Source organism: Spea bombifrons, chromosome 4, assembly GCF_027358695.1.
Source record: "Spea bombifrons isolate aSpeBom1 chromosome 4, aSpeBom1.2.pri, whole genome shotgun sequence".
NCBI classification, from domain to species: Eukaryota; Metazoa; Chordata; class Amphibia; order Anura; family Pelobatidae; genus Spea; species Spea bombifrons.
Genome location: NC_071090.1, coordinates 66,019,968 through 66,039,400, shown reverse-complemented (window position 1 = coordinate 66,039,400; position 19,433 = coordinate 66,019,968). Strand labels below are relative to the sequence as shown.

The 19,433-nt window shown below is 36.3% G+C and overlaps 1 protein-coding gene across 17 annotated transcripts in view; it reads left to right on the top strand.

The window, feature by feature from the left end:
- CELF2 (CUGBP Elav-like family member 2) overlaps nt 1-19,433 on the top strand; it is a 231,510-nt gene that overhangs the window by 189,792 nt on the left and 22,285 nt on the right. For 15 of the 17 annotated variants that reach the window (XM_053465230.1, XM_053465229.1, XM_053465223.1 and 12 more), the window contains 3 exons: nt 4,130-4,288; nt 5,199-5,262; nt 16,229-16,363. In XM_053465230.1, coding sequence (XP_053321205.1) covers nt 4,130-4,288; nt 5,199-5,262; nt 16,229-16,363 — 358 coding nt within the window. The remainder of the gene's footprint in view (nt 1-4,129; nt 4,289-5,198; nt 5,263-16,228; nt 16,364-19,433) is intronic. The other 2 variants (XM_053465238.1, XM_053465239.1) reach the window with 1 other exon arrangement.

The following is a 19,433-nucleotide window of genomic DNA, read 5'->3' as shown; positions in this document are numbered from 1 at the left end:
TAGGCTATATTTTCATCATTTTTTTCTAGTACACCTCAGTACATTACATTAAGTTCTATTTATTATTTTGCAGTAATCCGTCTCATTCTTTAACATGATCCTCGAAGACCAATATGGGTTTTACTTCATTTACTGACAACTCACAAACACCAACACCGTGTCACAAGAGGGACAATACAAAAGATATACACACCAACATTATATTTATTTAGTCTGTGATTTTGTCATGTTCTTTCAGTATTTTGCACAAAAAACGACCTGAGCTTATGTTATTGGTTGATTTCGGCATGCATGTAATACTGTGTTCTGTATACTGTAACTGTGTATACTACATTTCTTGGTTATGACATTGTGGTGTTCTGTGCAGTGTTTTGAAAACATATTTCTTTCTCTCTGTCTTTATCTCTCTTTTTTTGCTCTTTTACTTTCTCTTTCTCTCATACTTTCTGTCATTTCCAACGCTATTCTCCCCAAAGCATGTTGGGTACTAAATCATCATTATGGCATCATGTTGTGACCCATTAATCTGTAGCTTTGTTAAATGAGAGGTGAAAAGCGCAGTGCATGAAAAATGTCATAACTTAATTGTTTTCCGTTCTCCAGATGTAATCAAATTGGCATCGTAAATCTATCTTCTTTTTGTAAGCAGCACTTTTGAACTTTGGTTGATATTCTTGAACTTATAATCAAAATGTTTTCCTTCCAGGACAACATCCAGGACATGTTGATATATACTGAGTCCCTACAATCTATAATATTTCTTACACAAACAATAGGTTTTCAAGATCACAATTAACTAAGATATGAGAAACCGGGTCAAGATTAACTAAATAACATTTAAGTAGTCTATCTAGTCCAGGAATGGAATGGAAGTAGATTTTTCGCCATACAACCATTTCGAGAAGTCCTGGTGTTTAAATGCTTAAGTGTTTTAATGTAGAAATAGTTTCAAACATGATTCCTTCATACAGATTACCCATTTGTGCTCTAGTTACAAGAAATAAAAACAGGTAGAAGTGTACAGGTAGTGACACACAACAGTCATAATTGCCAGCAAAAAGAAAGCCAATAAAAGTAGAGTTACATCAGCATTAAATGTCATAAGGATGCCATTTTATTCCAGTGTGATTTTCACCATTTTGAGACATAGCCATTAAAGTGGTGCTCTTAACTTAAATAGCATTTTAATTTAAAGCAAAATGTAGCATTTCCCGACAAAATTGTTGTTTCATATGTATCATTTCAAAAAAGGTTAATAATATAGGCTCAATATTTTTTTTTATTATTTAGTTTACACAGTTTTCTGCAGAAGATCCATTGGAGATGAGAAATTACATCTAGCTAACAGGGAATTAATTAAATGTGTTTACTTATGGCATTTTCTAATGTGAAGCGCTAATTAGTATTGATAATTGCAGTGAATAATACAGTACAACTAACCCCTTGGAGGCTAGCCATTTCCTATTAAAAATATTTTCTGTCCAAGACACATTTAGTCCGTCACTTATCTTGGTGATATGTGTCACGTTTAAAAAATAAATGAAGGGACATAGTTCTAAATATGGGGCGCTTAAGTAAAATAAGGTTTCAAGAGACAAGTGTGGAGATTGCCATGTGATTTTTCAGACTGCCTGCTTTGTGTAATGTTGGCAGGGGTACAATCTTATGGCACTACAATTGTTGAACACATTTTCAACAAAAAACTTTAAAAAAAAAGACTAAAAAAAGAGATATAGCAGCAGGTCCATGATTTAAATCACAGGTTCCTGTTATGGTTGCACCAAAGGTCAAATGAAAATATCCAAACATTTTGAAAATGTATACTACCGTTCAAAAGATTGGGGTCACATTGGGGAAATGCCCTTGTTTTCCATGAAAACAGGTAAGTGACCCCCTTCACGTTTGAACAGTAGTGTGTATCTCATCAAGCTTACCAGAGTCAAACTGTGGCATTTCTCTCTTTCTCTCGGGAGTGACTTTTCTTAGTACACCATAACTTTTTTTCTGTATCCCAACCACCATCCCAATATTCAATCACTTTCTCAGATGAAAGAGCGCTCAGCTGAGATTGAACTTTTACTCATCTAGATTCTATTATTTCAGTTATATATATATATAGATATATAGATATATAGATAGATAGATAGCTCACTATAGCATCTCACCTTAGTGCATATTACCTTAAGCAAAAAAAGGCTTTCCCAAGGAATTTAATTTGGCCATTATCATATGTGACAAGATGCCCAGTTATATTCAAGATCGGTGTAATATATTGCATTATACCCATTAGATGTTGTTCACTGTCTATCGTTAAGGACTTCTAAGTAATCCAAACATAGAGAAATGGAGGCAGGTGCTCCAGAACAAAATGTATATTAGGGGCTCACAGGAGCTGTCCCTTAGGCCTCCTTAACAGCTGTGGTGGTATAAACCACAAGGTTGAAACTGCTCCACTATTCATGATGCCAGGTTTGGCCCTGTCACTACCCGCTTATAACCGCAATTCTTACCGAGTGTGGGCGGAAGTGACTCCAGATTACAGATGACAGAGGCAGCAACTCCACTCTGTTCCCAGTTGCATCTAGAATAGACAATATTTAATAGCTTAAGAGACACCGCTATCTGCTGAAGATAATGGTGAAGCTCAGGACTCAAAACATCACTGTTTCTAGCCCTAATAGTCTGTTCCACAAGGGTACACTGGGTGATGAATGCTTGGGCCCTATAATCATTAAAGACAGCCATGATAATATGTTTAACCCCTTCAGCACCGGTGATTGCATACTGCGTCTTCACCTGAAGACCGCAGTTTAAAAAAAAAATATTTTAATTCCGTGCTCGTGATTCGCTTCAAAGCGATCACATGCACGGAATTCAGGGGGAGTGGCTGCTACGGATCGCTGTGGACACCCAGCAGTCAGTAGCAGCCGCCGCGTCATAGCGATGCTGGATCGCGCATCATCGATGACATACCTGGTACGTCCCGGTCTGGCGGTGACCTTTGACCAGGAAGTACCAGGTACGTCCCGGTCTTGAAGGGGTTAAACCCAATTCTACATTTAGTGAATTTAGCTCAAGTTGAATGTGCACATAATGTACATCCTCTGGATCATTTTACTATAATCTTTGTTAAAATAAGGTGTGTGACTAAAAAATAGGAAACGTAAAATGCAATGCCACTGTTTTTATGATACTTAAACATGAAGGTGCAGTGTGTGCTAGGCATGCTGTTCCTATTTTTTCATTACCACTAAACACATTTCATTCAACAACAAAACCCCATCTTATACGAGACCACTTTCTCATATCATTACTATTTTGATAATGGCTTCTGCTTTTGAAATTCACCAACTTGCGGGACACGGAAAAGGCACAGTAGGAAGAATGAGACCGCCGTAGAATACAGAAATTGTTTTTTTTATACAGTCCAATAAAAAAGACAGTTTAAAAAATAGAATGTTAGGCAGCAGTAAAGTTATCATGGCAAACGGCATTCTTTTTCAATTTACTATATGGATAATGATTTATTTCGTTTCAATCTAGAATGGTCCCATCTGTCTCTTATCAAAATGAACGCTATCCCCCTCCCCCCTCGCATCCATTGCATCTGCACAATTCATAGTTTTAAATTGCTATATGGGTGAACAATTTTTTGCTAGTGTTCCTATTTTTTTCTTAGTAAATACTTGAATAACATTGCACCTATAAATCCAAAGTGAAGGGGTTTATTCATGGAATCACCTCTTTTTAGTCGCAGCTGTTTTAATTTGCATTTGTATCAATACTACGGTTTTTAATTGTACAATGTTAGCTACTGGCATTTAGACTCAAATCAAAAAGGGTTTAATAAATAATGTCAATATGGTTCAATAAAAATTACTCATCATGGAGATCAAATGTGATTTACCTTGTTATATGTTGGGACTTTTTTCCCCTGATTTACAAAAAAGTAATAGTACTTCAAGACGTTGGTCTGTTGGGTTTGATATTATTTCTTCTGCATGGTATCCACATTGTTGTAGCTACAAAGAAAAGAAGCTCATGCGGAATCAACTCAATAAAACTGGCAAGAATGAAGACAATTGTGTACTTGGTTTCATGTCCCTATTTTATAATCTCCCCAATCTAGGGCTGCTCTTCACCAATAGTGGTGAAGTTTGCGGATACCCAGAAGGATAAAGAGCAAAGACGTCTGCAACAACAGTTAGCACAGCAAATGCAACAGCTTAACACTGCCACTTGGGGCAATCTCACCGGACTTGGAGGACTAACACCTCAGTATTTGGCAGTAAGTAATAATGTTATCCAATGGGCTACTTGTTAGGTTCTGTTAGTATAACAATTTGAGTTGAGTAAATATTGAAGGGGCTACTGCCAATGAGAAATATATCTAACATATGTGCAGTATAAACATGTAAGTCCTTCTTTGTGATAAGTATGACTGTCTGCATGAAAGTGAGAAAAACCTCTTTATGGTAGAAAAAACAAAAGGAACCTAAAAAGATGAGTTATGGTAACTACAATACTACTGAGAGCTTTAATTAGTCATGCTGTGTCAGTTTAAATGTATTTAACACCTGGCTGTTCAAAAGACTAAATTGATTAATTGTTTTTTAAAGCAGTCATGTTATTGAGTCCCTCTAGTGTGTTCTCCTTTCTTTGCAGAGATTAGACATTGATATAGATTTACAGCATAGGCTACAGCGAATGTGCGTTCTGTCAGTTGGCAAAAAAATGTATTTAAAGGTGCTGTTCTACCTCATTTGCCTAAATTTGTAACTAAACGTATAATTTCAAGCAACATTTCCAATTCGACTGAATACCTAAACCCTAGAAAATAATTGTTTAATCACGTGTAGTTATTCATCATTTTTGCCAAGAACGCTTTATTGTCATGTGACACAAAATCAGGCACTGATGTTTTGTCCCCGTAAAACCTAGAATAGTTTCTAAAAAGTTTTTTTTGGCTGTTTTTATATGATTAAACCTTCAGAGGAAAGCATAAAATGACATTCTACAAAGGTGTATTTACTGAGCGTACTAAAGAATGCAGTGAATGTTTTTTTGTCTAAGTGGAACAGCACCTTTGAGCAGCAGGATATATGACGGGGAGGAAAAACATGTGGCAATGCGCACAAAGAACTATTTGTCTCATTGTGGCTGTCTCATGGCTTGATTTCTTGTTCTTTTATGCACAGCTCCTACAGCAAGCCACCTCCTCCAGTAACCTGGGCGCATTTAGTGGCATTCAGCAAATGGCTGGTAAGTAGAGAAAAAAGCATTTAATTTTAGCCAATTATGTCCTATTTTCTCTGGCTCTTAAATTCTTTTGCACTAATGATGTTCTGTTAAAAAGCGACACCCCTCTGTTAAATACTCAATTGAAACACTTGCTCTCTTAGAAATGGAAAATTGAACCAACTGCTCCGAGGTTGAACAAGTAGTTTATCTAACATTAGTCACCCGCCATCTGTCCTAAGCAACCAATTGTAAAAGGCAGGAGAGCTTTTAGTCCCCGCAGCTCCATCATATTCTAATAAAGGTGACGACAAAACAACCACAGGATCTCGGCTTTAACTTCTCTGGAGATTGCAACGTCCTGGCAACCAATTTAGTGACAACTCAGGCATTTTACAGATAGCAACGAATACTAGGAAAGAAAATGTTCTGACCTTCTTTGGCAAAAGCTTAGATTATAGGCATTGAGTCAATAAGGGAGTAAAATGTCTTTGAAACCTTGCAAAATGAACTAGTTACACAGAAAATCCAGATGGCAAAATTACCCAACAAAAGTCTTTTTTTTTTTTTCTTGTATGTATTTTTTAATGCTCCCCCCGAAATAAAATAATCTGTTAGTATCAGAAAAAAAAGAAAATCAAAGGAGGCTGTATTTGAAAGGCAGTGAGTTGAAGAATTTCTTTATAATGAGCTCTGCCTGTAGTAGCTGATGTGTAGTGATTAGTGAAAGGTCATTCCTACTGTGTGACCTTCCATGCTGATTTTGTAACTTTACATGATGCTACAGAAGGCAGGACGTGCTGTAAATCAGAGCTCAGATGCCCATTATGCCTGCCGTGAGAAACCACCAGAAAGCTTTCTCTTTGTTTGATGCAAAAGCAAAACAATTTGGAGCATTAATGTGGCTGTATTTTATTTTTAATCATGACCCCCACTGCATCAATGAATATGTAATCTGTGCAACAAGGACGAAATGTCCCTGCTTTTCGGTTCTGGACTGTGTCATACATTACTGGCACTCAGCGTTATGCCTGCTTTATTATTGTAGGATTTCGCTGTTAAAAGGTTTGGGCAAAATGCATCACGTTCATTTGCCCTTGCTTGCTAAGCATCTCTTCCATTTTTTTGCATTTTATTGGTGCTACATTTTTCTGTGAAAGGAATATTAATTATTTAGAAATTCTTCATTGCTTAATTAACGCTCCTTCTAACACCTTTGGGAAAAGCCACATTTACTGAACACAAATCACCATGCATTTGATTCTTGGAATGGGAGCAGAGGCTGGATGGCACTGACTACCCATTCAGTAGGAAAAGATGACTCGATGACCCTTAAAAGTGAAGAATTGAGCTTAATATTGATGTTTTTAGGATGTGAAGAAGCAGCATTCTGCTCTGAAATCAAGAAGTTTAGAAAAATACTAGTGACTTAAACATTCAGTGTTTAGAACTGTAAGATGAGATGACCTTCTTACATCAGTGCTGTTTTTTCTGTCTCTGCTATGTAGTATTTATTTACTCAATTTCATGCCATGCTTTTAGACTGGCCATAGAACATGGTGATTTTCTATGGTCATTTTGTGCCATTTTGGTATACATATGGCCGCACACTAATGGATCTGATCTGATCTGCAGCTTGAGCAGCAGTATCAGTAAGTATGTGGACCTCTCACCAAACATAATATTCGGGGATATAATCTTTAATTATGGGGAAACAGCTTATTGATCCAAGGAGAAATCTGACTGCCATTTTGGGGTCAAGAAGGAATTTTTTTCCCTGGTTAGTGCAAAATTGGAAAGAGCAAAGCCGGGGTTTTTTGCCTTCTTTTGGATCAAACAGCAACAAATTAACAGATATAGGAAAGGCTGAACTTGATGGACGCATGTCTTTTTTCAGCCTATGTAACTATGTAACTATGTAACCAGCCCACCAGGCAAATGTGCCTTGATCACAGACATCGATGTGGGTAACCTACACACAAAGGTGTTGGGCTACAACTCCCTTTGCACAGGTTGGGTTGGATTTGTGACAGCTGTATAGCTCAAATCATACAAATGTTAGGGTGGACAAAAGAACACTGCTCAGCCCTGACATCAAGTAACATTTTATACGGCATGTTTACCGATGTTCTTGAATACGTCTTTAAGAAAGTAGTCATAAGAATAAGTTCCAAAAACTGCCCCTAAACAAGAAATAAAAGTTTCAAGTCTAAATATTCTATGTGTTCAACAAATTTTGTACTCCTCAACAAAGTCAACAAAAATTCAGAGGGCTTTCCATTGTGTCGACCCAAATATATTTAGATTTAGAACTATAATCGTACATTTCGAAATATGCACAATTAAAATTTTGTTTATAATTGTTTTTATATAAAATATAGTGTTTCAAATCTATAAAAAAGACATCAGAATGTTGAATGCTAATGCATTGAACAGCACAATAAACTGGGACTTAAAATGTCTAGAACTGTTTTTAATGGTAGTTTCCTGTGGAAAGCGAGAGTATATCACTTGAGGGTTTCATCTGTGCGCTTTATTGTTTTCTAGATTCTAACTTCAGTTCCAATAAGACTTTCAATATTTTTGCTCGTACAAGTTTCTCCCCACAGATATTCTGCGATCAGTTGTTACAGCAACTCATTATTGTACTGGCATCTTTGAGTAATCTAAAGCTGCTACCTGACAATATGAATTGGCCTGGAGACATAAGGATCACTGAATTATTTTCTCACCGTAACACCTGCTGGCTGTTGATATTTTTTTCTAAGTTATTTCTTGGCATTCGTTTTTCTTTAATATATAAGTAATGATAGGAAGTAATACCAGGGAAGTAGAAAACCACTTTCATATAACTAGTGATCACTAACCCCACATTCAGAGGGTTAGGTGTTTTAAAGGTTAAAATTGTGAGAGATGTCTGTGGAACCCACCTTAGATAGGGAATATTAATCAGTAAATATGATCTTCAAGAAAAATAGGCTTTATAAAATTGAAATGAAGAAACTATTCCAAACAAGTAAGAAAAAGCTTGGAGACTTATCTTACTTATATATAGATGTAGCTGTACTTAATATAACCTTTTTATTACCAGAGTGAGCTCATTGGCACTAGTGCAATTAGGTGGGAGTCACTGCCTAGGCTTGGTTAAGGGCAAAAACCAATGCTGCCCCTCAGGATCTACCCACTCTCGTCCTCTTGCCACCTGTCTGCTGAGTCCTGGGACATGATAGCCCAACTCTCTGCCCCAGAATACCATCTAGGGAGAAGAAATACTATGGAGGCTGTGCAGTTTATGTGCTCTTCTCTGTAGTGTAAATGGGCCTGTTACAAGAAAAATTTTTGGCCTCCCCAACCTGCTCTTTGATCACAGCTCTCAAGTATATTGATCACACCTATTGTTTTTTTTTTCTTGTTCATAGTTACTTGTCTAGGCTTATACAGTAAGCCCATGAGTCCCTCAATCATAATACAGCTCTGTGAAATGCATGATTCTAACGTTGGTAACACCACTGACATTAGCATTTATAAGTTAGGTGGAGAACAGCAGTAAAACTACTGCAGGTTATAACAGAATGTCACAATCACATGCCAACCAAGAAAAAAATGAAATGGCCCCTGTTCAAAAGTCTGCATACCCTTAGTTCTTATTACTGCATATTGCCCCCTTTAGCATCAATCACAGTGTGCAGCTTTTTGTAATTGTTGTCTATGTGGCCTCACACTCTTGTAGGTGGTATAGCTGCCCATCCATCATGGCAAAATGCCTCCAGGTCTTTGGTCATCTTGCATGAACCGCACTTTTGAGATCTCCCCAGAGTGGCTCAATGATTTAATGGTCAGGAGACTGTGATAGCCACTCCAGAATCCTCACCTTTTTCTGCTGTAACCACTGGAGGTTCACTTTGACCTTGTGCTTAGGGCCATTGTAGTGCTGGAAAGTCCAAGAGCATCCTAAGTGCAGATTTAGTGTGGAACAATTCAAATTGTCTGCCAATATTTTCTGATAACACGCTGCATTCATCTTGCTATCAATTTTCACAAGATTCCCTATGCCTTTAGTGCTCACCACCCCCCCAAAAAGACATCAGGGAGCCACCACCATGCCTCACAGTGGGGATGTCATTCTTTTCACTCCTTTTCAAACATAGTGCTTATAGTTGTGACCATAAAGCTCTAGTTTGATCTCTTCACTCCAAATTAGAGTGTGTCAGAAGCTGTGAGGTGTGTCAATGTGTTGTTGGGCATATTGTAACCAGGCTTTTTTGTAGCATTGGCGCAGTAAAGGCTTAATTCTGGCAACTCAACCATGCAGCTCACTTTTGTTCAAGTATCGTTGTATTATGCTCCTTGAAACAACCACTCCGTCTTTTTCCAGAGCAGCCTGTATTTCTCCTGAGGTTACCTGTGCTGTTTTCTTTGTATCCCAAACAATTGTTCTGGCAGTTGTGGCTGAAATCTTTCTTGGTCTACCTTGGCTTCGTATCCCTAATATATCCCTGAATTTCCCACTTCTTAATAAGTGATTGAACAGCACTGACTGACATTTTCAAGGCTTTGGATATCATTTTATTTCCTTTTCCATCTTTTTAGCCAGGTCTTTTGTCAGTTCTTTTCTGCTTTTTAACATGTGTGTGTCACCTTGTGTGTTTGTAACAAGGCCACACATTCAAGGGTACTTAAGCTTTTCATCAGGGCCATTTGGGTGATATCTGTTATCATCATGATTTTAAAAGGAGCCAAACTACTGTTTGATAATAAATAGCTTCATATGATCACTAGCCTTAAATAAAATACTGTTTTTTTAATGATCAGTCATATTTTCAAAATCAATGCCAACATTTCACAAGTTTGCCAGGGTATGCAAACTTTTGAGCACAACTGTAGCTGTTCAGATTTAAATGGATGTATTAATACACAATAGTATGTATCTCTACTTAGCAGCTGTTGGTCGACTTGTAGCATTAATATTTTGCAGCTTTCATCATCTTTAAAAATGAAACTGTAATCAAACCAGTTTGTGTTGAAGTTATAATTTTAATTACTCCATTTTTTCTTTAATATAAAAGTAACTTGACTCATGTCTATTCTACTGGCTTATATGACACCATCCTGTCTCTCTAACAGTAGTCTAGTTTGCCCCATTTATATAGATTTATCTTGGACCAGTTTACTTGCAAAATGTAAACAGTCCGTAATAAAGTTGTATTTTGTTACATTACTGAAAAATATATGCGAGTGGATTGGGCTTGCAAGGTTTAAAAAAATAAATAAAAATGGTTTCTGATTTCTGATCCCAAAACTACATCTCTGACACTAGTACGCCAACTCGTCATTCCCTGTTTAAAATATAATTTCCAGGCAGCTTTTCCATCTCAGAGTAAGTATCATATCAATATTTACAGCATGTGTTTACAAGCCACCAGTGAAATCTAAAATCATTTTTATGAGCTCCTAGATTTGTTGGGTTTTTTTCGCAGACAATTGTACCAGTAGTTTAATTTTGCAGTGCATATCACCATATTTATGTTATATATATGGAATATTATTATCTTCCAACTGCAATTAAATCATTAAACGTATTTGTCCCTTCATTTAAAAAAATACCGGAACATTTCCTCTAGAGCCTTCTGTCACACTAGAACCCACTGATATTATTGCTCATAGAGAAAAACAAAATTCTAATCAAATTGATAATTACTTTCCAATCTGCATGAACATGTCTGCATGGGTTGTGTCACCCGACATGGAAAATGTACATAACGTACTTGCAAAAAAGGTCCTTATTTTCACAGGACGGCATCTGCGACTATAAGGCTTTACAACCAAATTTTTCTGTGAATGTGCTAATAGGCCTTGTGAGGATGTTTTTAAAACCACCCATCTGTCACTTTTTAACAGGCCTGATTGGCAAGCACTTGTAACAACTGACATCTGTTCCTGCTTATTGATATGCAGATTTATGATAATGGCTATGAACAATAAGACGCTAGATTACCTAAGGTGAATGTTCAATTTTCATGTGCCTCGTCTTAAAATAAAAAAATAGGAAACTATATTATGTAGTGCACTTAATTTTCAAGTGTTGCGTGTACAGATGTAGCCATCCAAATTACTTTTTTGTACCATTTCTAAGTTACATAAACAAAGCTATGCATGTTATTAGAAGTTATTATTGCAAAGTTAAAAAGGTGAGTTAAGTCTGTATGTCTATTTACACACACACACACATACACGCATATATATAGAGAGCGTATAGAGTATAGTATACACTATACAGGGCCAGCTCAACTTCTTGCAGGATTAGCCCACCAGTCTTGGCTCTTAGTAATATATAAGTCAGTGACGTATCCATTGGGGTTGCAGCCCAAGGCCTTACCAAAGGCAGTGCTTCCAGCCGTTCTGCAGAGCTACCATTTTCCGGTCCACTTTGTGCAGAGTGTTGACATATAATGTCATGTTCCAGTGCTCTACAATATGTTGGCACGGGAAGTGATCATAGAATATAAATGGGCTAGTTTAAGAAGATCTCAGTTTATTAACACTGCGAAAGGTCTTAGTATTGTGTTGGTAGGATGTCATGTTGTTCTGAGTAATAGAGAATGGTCAGGATTAGATTTTTTTATGTTTTATTTAACTAGTATTGAACCATGTTTCTGTAAGAACAGTGATGACATTTCGGACTGTTTCAGACTCTATTTTCAGGCTTTGTGGTATTGTCACGTAACCCCGCAGGGTAGTTTCCTTACCAGCTATTAAGGAAACATATTTGGAGTGTGCAACCCTAATACTTGTGTATCAGTAGAATCGGTCTCTACTATAAGGGTATCAGGAAAACAGTACTGTATGATTATAGGGGCTTACATACAGAGGGACAGGGACACAGAAAATACAAGTTAATGATGCCCCCTCTCAAGAGCCTCTAATTTAAGGAGTATTCATTAGAAGCAAAATATTGAGGGTGAATACTGTAATAAAGCTTAAATTTGATTTGTAAAGGTTCCTGGCAAAGGTTATAATATGAGGTTAATAAACCCCTTGTGAAGGCATAATGTACAATATATATATATATATATATATATATATATATATATATCCCCTTGACACTTGCTTATTTTAGCATTACATAAGCCACATATAAATTTCAATGTAACCATATAAATATAATATGAAACCTTGAAAATGCGCAATGCCAAAAGCACCAAGGTAAATTTATAATATCAGAAAAGCATGAAAAATCAGAAACTCAGTCACCACTTATGTAACATAAATTGATTACTCATTATGCTTTCGGAAATTAAACTATGATTCATACAGGACTATTTTAGATTATTTATTTTGTACATCCAGTTACTTTACATCAAGGTTAAAGTTCCCTTTTTTAATGAAAATGATTATTGGTAACTTATAGCTGTTTAATTTGACAATTAGTCTTAATTAGTAAATTCACTAACCGGGGTTTCTATACTGAGCCCTGCACAGGTGCCCGTCCTAACTTTTTTAGTTTAATTATTTATTATATTTTTTGCATGTGATCTGTATTACTAATAGGTTTTCACGTTCAAAGAACAGTAATTTTCTCTATTCTATATGAGAAATCTGGACAGCCTATAGAAATTAGCCCCCCTGCTAGAAAAATGGAGATTTGACTTTACTGTTCCTTTAGTAAGTGTTGCAAACTGCTGTTTCAGTATTTTTCAGTATGTTGGTTTCTGTTAGTATCGTGTGTTCTATGTTTCAGCTCTGTTCATTTTGATGAACAGTAGCTGAACGTTTGTATAGAAAATGCATTACACAAACATGACATGTCAAGGACAAATAAAAGTTGCCATCAACAATGTATAGCCTGAAGGAGAGAAGGGAGAGTGTGACGTTATTGAAACATCCAAATATACACAGAGATTTACCAATGTTTTAGCCATCTCGTGTATATTTTTCAAAATACAAAAGATGGCTAGGTCTAGAAAAAAACCATGAATAAAAACAGAAGAAAATGCTTTCAAACACTGCCGTGAATATAAAGGACATGATGGTGGCAGAGAGTATACCATATATACCTTAATAGACTTTTTTTGTTTAATAAAACAACTGAAACAATATTTTAGTGGTGAAAGTTTATGCTCCTTTATTATGGTTTCTACAAAATTTTAAAAAGTTAAATGTACAAAACCTTAGGGAGGATACCTCAGATCAAATTTGACTCACTAACTGCCTTAATCCTACTGAGATAACAAAAAATAGAATGTTTAAGCACTCTACATCCATGTATTGCTATATTTATACCAGTGGTGAGGGCCAGTGAATGCTGGGCCTAAGGTTTTGCAGCTATTCCAGTCCCAGAATAAAGAAACTGGACTTAACTGCTCTGTTTTCCAGTCGCATTCTCAGTATGTTAACATAACAGTCTCATAATGTGGCATCAGATGACCCTGCGGTATTGCGAATGTGTGTAAGAGGCAGTGTTCCTATGTATGAGCCATGTAAGATGAGTGTGTGTGTGTGTGTGCATTACCTGTCCCTATATTCATCCTTGAAGATTCCCGTGGACAAGATTTCTCTGGTATATATATTACCTGTCATATTTATCGTAAAGCAAATTAAAAAACAAAGAAAAAAAAATGATTACCTAAAGTGTGGACTGGTCAGAACCAGCAATCTTCCCCTTATGACCATGATGACAGTTATATTGAATTAACCTAGGCATAGTGTAGTGGAGGTGTAGTATAGAGCTAATTTGTCATAAAAAGCACTCAAACATTTTGAGTTTGTGCTCAAAAAGCATCTGCTGATGTGAACCATGCCTCACAAAAAATAAATCCCAGAAGACATATAATCAAGAATTGTTGATTTTCATAAAGCTGTGATGGGTTACAAAGTAATCTTAAAGAGATATATTCATCAGTCCTCAGTTAGACAAATTGTTTATAAATGGATATGATTTAGCACTGCGCCTACTCTCCCTAGAAGTGGGCACCCAGCCAAGATGACTCCAAGGGCACAAAGCACAATGCTCAATGAGGTAAAAAAGAACCATAGAGTAACAGCTAAAGGCTTGAAAGAGTCATATGAACTGGTTAACATCTCTATTCGTGAGTCTACTAGATGTAAAACATTGAATAGGCATGGAGTCCATGGCAAGACACCACTGAGGAAGGTGCTGCTCTCCAAGAAAACTCTTCTGTATGACTGTAATTTGCCAAAGAGCACATTAACACTTCACAAAGCTACTGGGAAAATATTTTGTAGACCGATACAACTAAAGTTGAATTATTTGGGAAGAACACACAGCACTATGTGTGGTGTAAAAAGGGCACCACATACCAACACGTAAACCTCATCCTAGTGGCGACGTACAGTGGAGGGAGCATCATGATTTGGGGCTACTTCGCTGCCTTTGGTCTTGTACAGCATTCTGTCATTGAGAAAATGAATTCCCAAGTTTATCAAGGTATCATACAGGATAATGTCATGATGGCTGTCCACAAAGCTGAAGCTTAGCAGAAGATCGGTGATGAACCAGGACAATAGCCCTAAACAAAAGTAAATCGAATACAGATTGGTTTAAAAAAACAAAATCTGACTTTTGGAGTGACCAAGTGAGAGCCCATTAAAGATATTGTAGAAGGACCTCAAGAGAATTGTTTACACAAGACATATGGCTGAGCTTAAGCGGTTCTGTAAGGAAGAATGGTCTAGAATTCCTCCTCAACGTTATGCAGGCCTGATCTGCAGCTACAGGAAGAGCTTGTTTGAGGTTACTGATGCCAAAGGAGGTTTGACCTGTTATTTAATCCAACGGTCCACTTACTTTTTCTACCAGTACTGTGAATGTTAAATGGGTGGAAATGCAGAAAACCAGGTACTTCCAAAGGGTTCATTAACATTTTTTTTGCTACTATATTTCTAATTATATTTTTATTATTACCTACATTAAGTACAAAAACAAACATGCATGGTGAATTCTGGCTCAATTTTCACCTTTCCATAGTCTGCTCTGAAGTTGGAAAGTGCCAGAGAGTGTTCTTGGATGGAATGCAGTTTGGTTTAGGACCAGCCCTATCACTGGTAGTTACAAAGATCAACTCTTACACACTGCGCTCTGCAGGCTAGATCTTCTCCACGGCTTTGGCCTGGCCATAGGAGTATTAAAATCAGTAATGAAAAAACGTAATGTTAACAGGAATGCGTAAAATGATGCAATAACACGGTCCAGTCAAATGTTGCATTACAAATGTATGTACATGAGCTGATTTGCATCGCTAGTCTAAGCTGCAGATCTACCGTAGTAAGTGCAATGTGATCAGAATGCTTGGTAGGCGTTTTGCCAGGATATGTGTAGTAAATAACACAGACTCTACACACAGCTTTCTCAGAGCCATTTGATGATCATTTATTTTGAATGTATATTACCAACTATAGGGTTCATGAAGGTTTTGTTAAAGTGAGAAAACCTTTAAAAGGGTTGAAGCAAGACATGTCTTACCCCCCTGTCATGTCTTGGACAGAATGTGATCATTATGCTTATTTTATTTGTTTCTTATAACAAAAATAATTTAAATGGTATATACATGGTATAGAGTTTAAATATAAATCTAAATACCTGATTGGGGTTAAAATTTTGTTTTGAACTTGCCTTTTGATTATTCCACTTTTTTCTGCATACATTCAAAACATATTTTTTTGGCCTATCGTTCTGCTTTTAAGACATTATTTCAGATACAAAATGGCTGTCATTTTTTTTTTGTTTTCCCATGGTGCATGATTTTATCATCTTTTTTTTGAAGAGCAACCGGAAATCTGAGTTGAATTCCTACGGCTAATACAGACTTTATTTCTTAAATCCATTCGCTTCATATAGGGTTTACCTATATCCACCTACCATTAAAAAAAAAAAGAATGCATGACCCAGAAATACTGGATTAAAAAAAATCTGCCAGACAAGTTCCTTCTTTCATGACATTGTTGCTGAAGATTTGTTTTGTCTCCTACACAGGCATGAATGCTTTGCAATTACAGAATTTGGCTACTTTAGCAGCTGCAGCAGCCGCAGCCCAAACCTCAGCTACCACCACCAATGCAAATCCTCTCTCCACAACGACTAGCGCACTGGGAGCGCTAACAAGCCCGGGTGAGACATGTTTTCTGTATGTCACACAGAACATTCCAAGAGGATGTTCAAAGAAAACATTTGTGTCGCCAACTGTCTTATTATTTTAATTTAAAAGCATTCAAAGAGCATGACCATCAACTTCTTCACTTCCATTGTAGTTGTCTTTTTTTCCTCCCATTGTTCTATATACTTTGGAGTTTATTTGGTGGACATGGCTGCATATAATTCTTACCTTCTGTTCTGGATTTCTACCAACAATGTCATCAACACATTTTTTTTTTCATCTCTTAACTATTCTTATTCTTTCTACCACAATTGCAATAATTGGTACATTCCTTTTTAGTGGAATATTTTTTCTAAAAATCAAAACGGGCTATCAACTTAGAAAAAGGGGCTTTGTTTTGGCTATACGTTTTCGTTTTCCAAAGTAGCAACTGTGTCCTGCAACTTGAAAAACGTAGATACCCATTCCATACTATTCCAGGTCTTTAAACTTGATCTCCATTTTTTATCTTCTATTTTTTCCTTTTTTCTGTTGAAGAACTCTGCTTATATATTTTGTCTACATCTGAGGGACCAATTTATGTACCTACATGGCGTGTGACATCTCAGTGATATAATTGCCGTCTTCTTTTTTTTAAAACTAAGTTACATTTAAAGATTTTGTTGTTTTGGCTTTTTTTTGAACAGATTTTGTTGATTATTTTGGAGTAACAGCATAACATGAGAGATGTTATGATGATTTGATGCTATCTGGAAAAAGATGTCAAAGGTTTCTAGACAATGAGCATATACCAGTGGTTGCCACCATGCTTTCTTCCACATACAGCAATTACATATGACAGGCTGTAGCATTGCAAATATAGAACATGTAGACTGTCCAACTTGCATGTCTTACAGTTACAGATAATTACAGTGCACAGTAAGCTTTAGGAGAATGAAACATGTATTGTACAGCTACACAAAAACTATAATGTACATACATTGTCTTTGTAAAATTGAGTGTATAGTATTTTCTAAGCACCGTGTCTTATACTGGGCTTTACCAAATTTACTATAGCAACCCACCTCTTCAAAGCTCTGGAAGTAAAAATCCATTGAAGTGTTTCCACTCTTACGTTTCCAGCCTCCCATTTCTCCCCATTAGACTCAATGCTCACATCCTGGGTGCCAAAAATAAAGTAGCTTTGCCTGAATTTCACATTGCGCTTCAGTTAGGATTTCATCAATAGTAGCTTTAAACTTGCTTTCCTGTGGCTAACATAAGGCTAGATCCTGAAGATGTGCGGCTTTGTTGGGGAAACTGTCACTTTGGCCTCTTCAGATGGTATTTCAGTGGGAAAAAAAGATGGCAAACATTGTGCCAGAACTTTTCTTCTATTAAAAATAAAAAAAGTTATAGCTTAGCAGGGCCCCCGTCAAAGTAAAAGCTTAGTGTCGATATCAAAAGCATTCCGTGTGCTGATTCTTGCAGGTTTTTACTAGATCTTTGTTCTGATATCACTTGTATTATTTGAGGATCCTGGGCTACCACCAAGGTCTGGCCTTTCAAAGATAGCTTTTGAATGGAACTTGCTTTTTTTCAGTGGTAAGGAACTTTTTTTTATGTATTTATCCGATAATCAGTGAGCATCTGGATTAATTAATGGAATGTATGTTGTGTGGTACTGTTTGATTTTTTACTATTCGTATATGTTACTTAAATTCGGTTAAACAGTTAAACGAGGATATTTTTTTACCTGTGGTGCGGTTATGGAAAATGTATATTGCAGGATTGCACTAAAATCCTTGTAGCTCGACAATATTCACTTCTTTAATAAATGCACCCAGTTAAAGGGAGCATTTGATCACCCTACCCTAAGGCTTTCCTCTGGTTATCTTGCAATCTTTTGGTTTTTATTAAGAAAAACAGTAGCGGCATCAGAGCCTAGGCACTGCGTACATTTAATGAAGCGTAATTGATTTGTGGATATATGTTCCACTGAGGGCCAGCAGGGGGTGATAAAGAAAATACAACATGTTAAGAAAAGCAATTAACAATGACAAAGGAATACAGTATTATGAATGTGCTTACACATTAATGGCAGTATCATTCCTAACCATGTTTTTATTAGAATTTGGTTAATGGCATTGTTGAATGGTACGTATAATTTTATTACATAGCACAAAGCTTCTATGTACTTTGTTAGTGAATATATTTTGATGTAAAAAAATATATACCACTAGTGACCCTTAATACCACGGGCCAACTGTCTTAATATATTTTTCTTTAGCCTTTATATACAATGTTAAAAACTAAAGTTTCTAACGATCACCCTTAATAAAATGCAGCTCATTTTTGTGTAAAAAAAAACTGTACTTAGTTTATAAAACAATACAGTATACAGTGTGGAATTAGAATATGTATACTGTGCAATACAATGTAGAATTAGATCACATATAGTGTACCCATAACAGTGTAAATAATTAAACCATATTTTTCTTGTAGGATTCTTGTTCAAAGACACATTAAATGCCATTTTTTCAAAAAAGGATTAAAATATATCAATCAGTATGTAACATAAGAAAAGAAAGGACGCAATAAGGATTATAAAAAGCAACTGGGGCTTACATATATATATATATATATTATGAACATATATGTGAGATCTCAAAATACAAAAAAAGTGAAGCGCAATATTCTAATTAAATATAAATGTTACACCTTCTGGTGAAGTGGTGCTGCAAAAACACAGGAACAAACTCCCCAAAATGTTCCAAATTAAATACAATCAAAACCACACAAGTGTCTGCGCACCCAAATAATAAGTGAGTAAATTATATGTGCAACACAAAAATAACATGTACAAAGATACCCTTCCAGCGAGAGTTCTCACACACAGTATCCAAAAGGTTCATATATAAAAGGAAGAGAAAAGAAAAAAAATTATGGTGTAGTATATCAAAGTACGTTTTTAAAAAAACACTATTAAGCAGATCGGACCCTTACAATTTAAAGGGCATAAATATGCCCATACATAGAGTGTGATGATCTCCTTAGGAGCTTCTTTATCCCACACTGGTACTTGTAGATAAAGAAGGTAGGCAG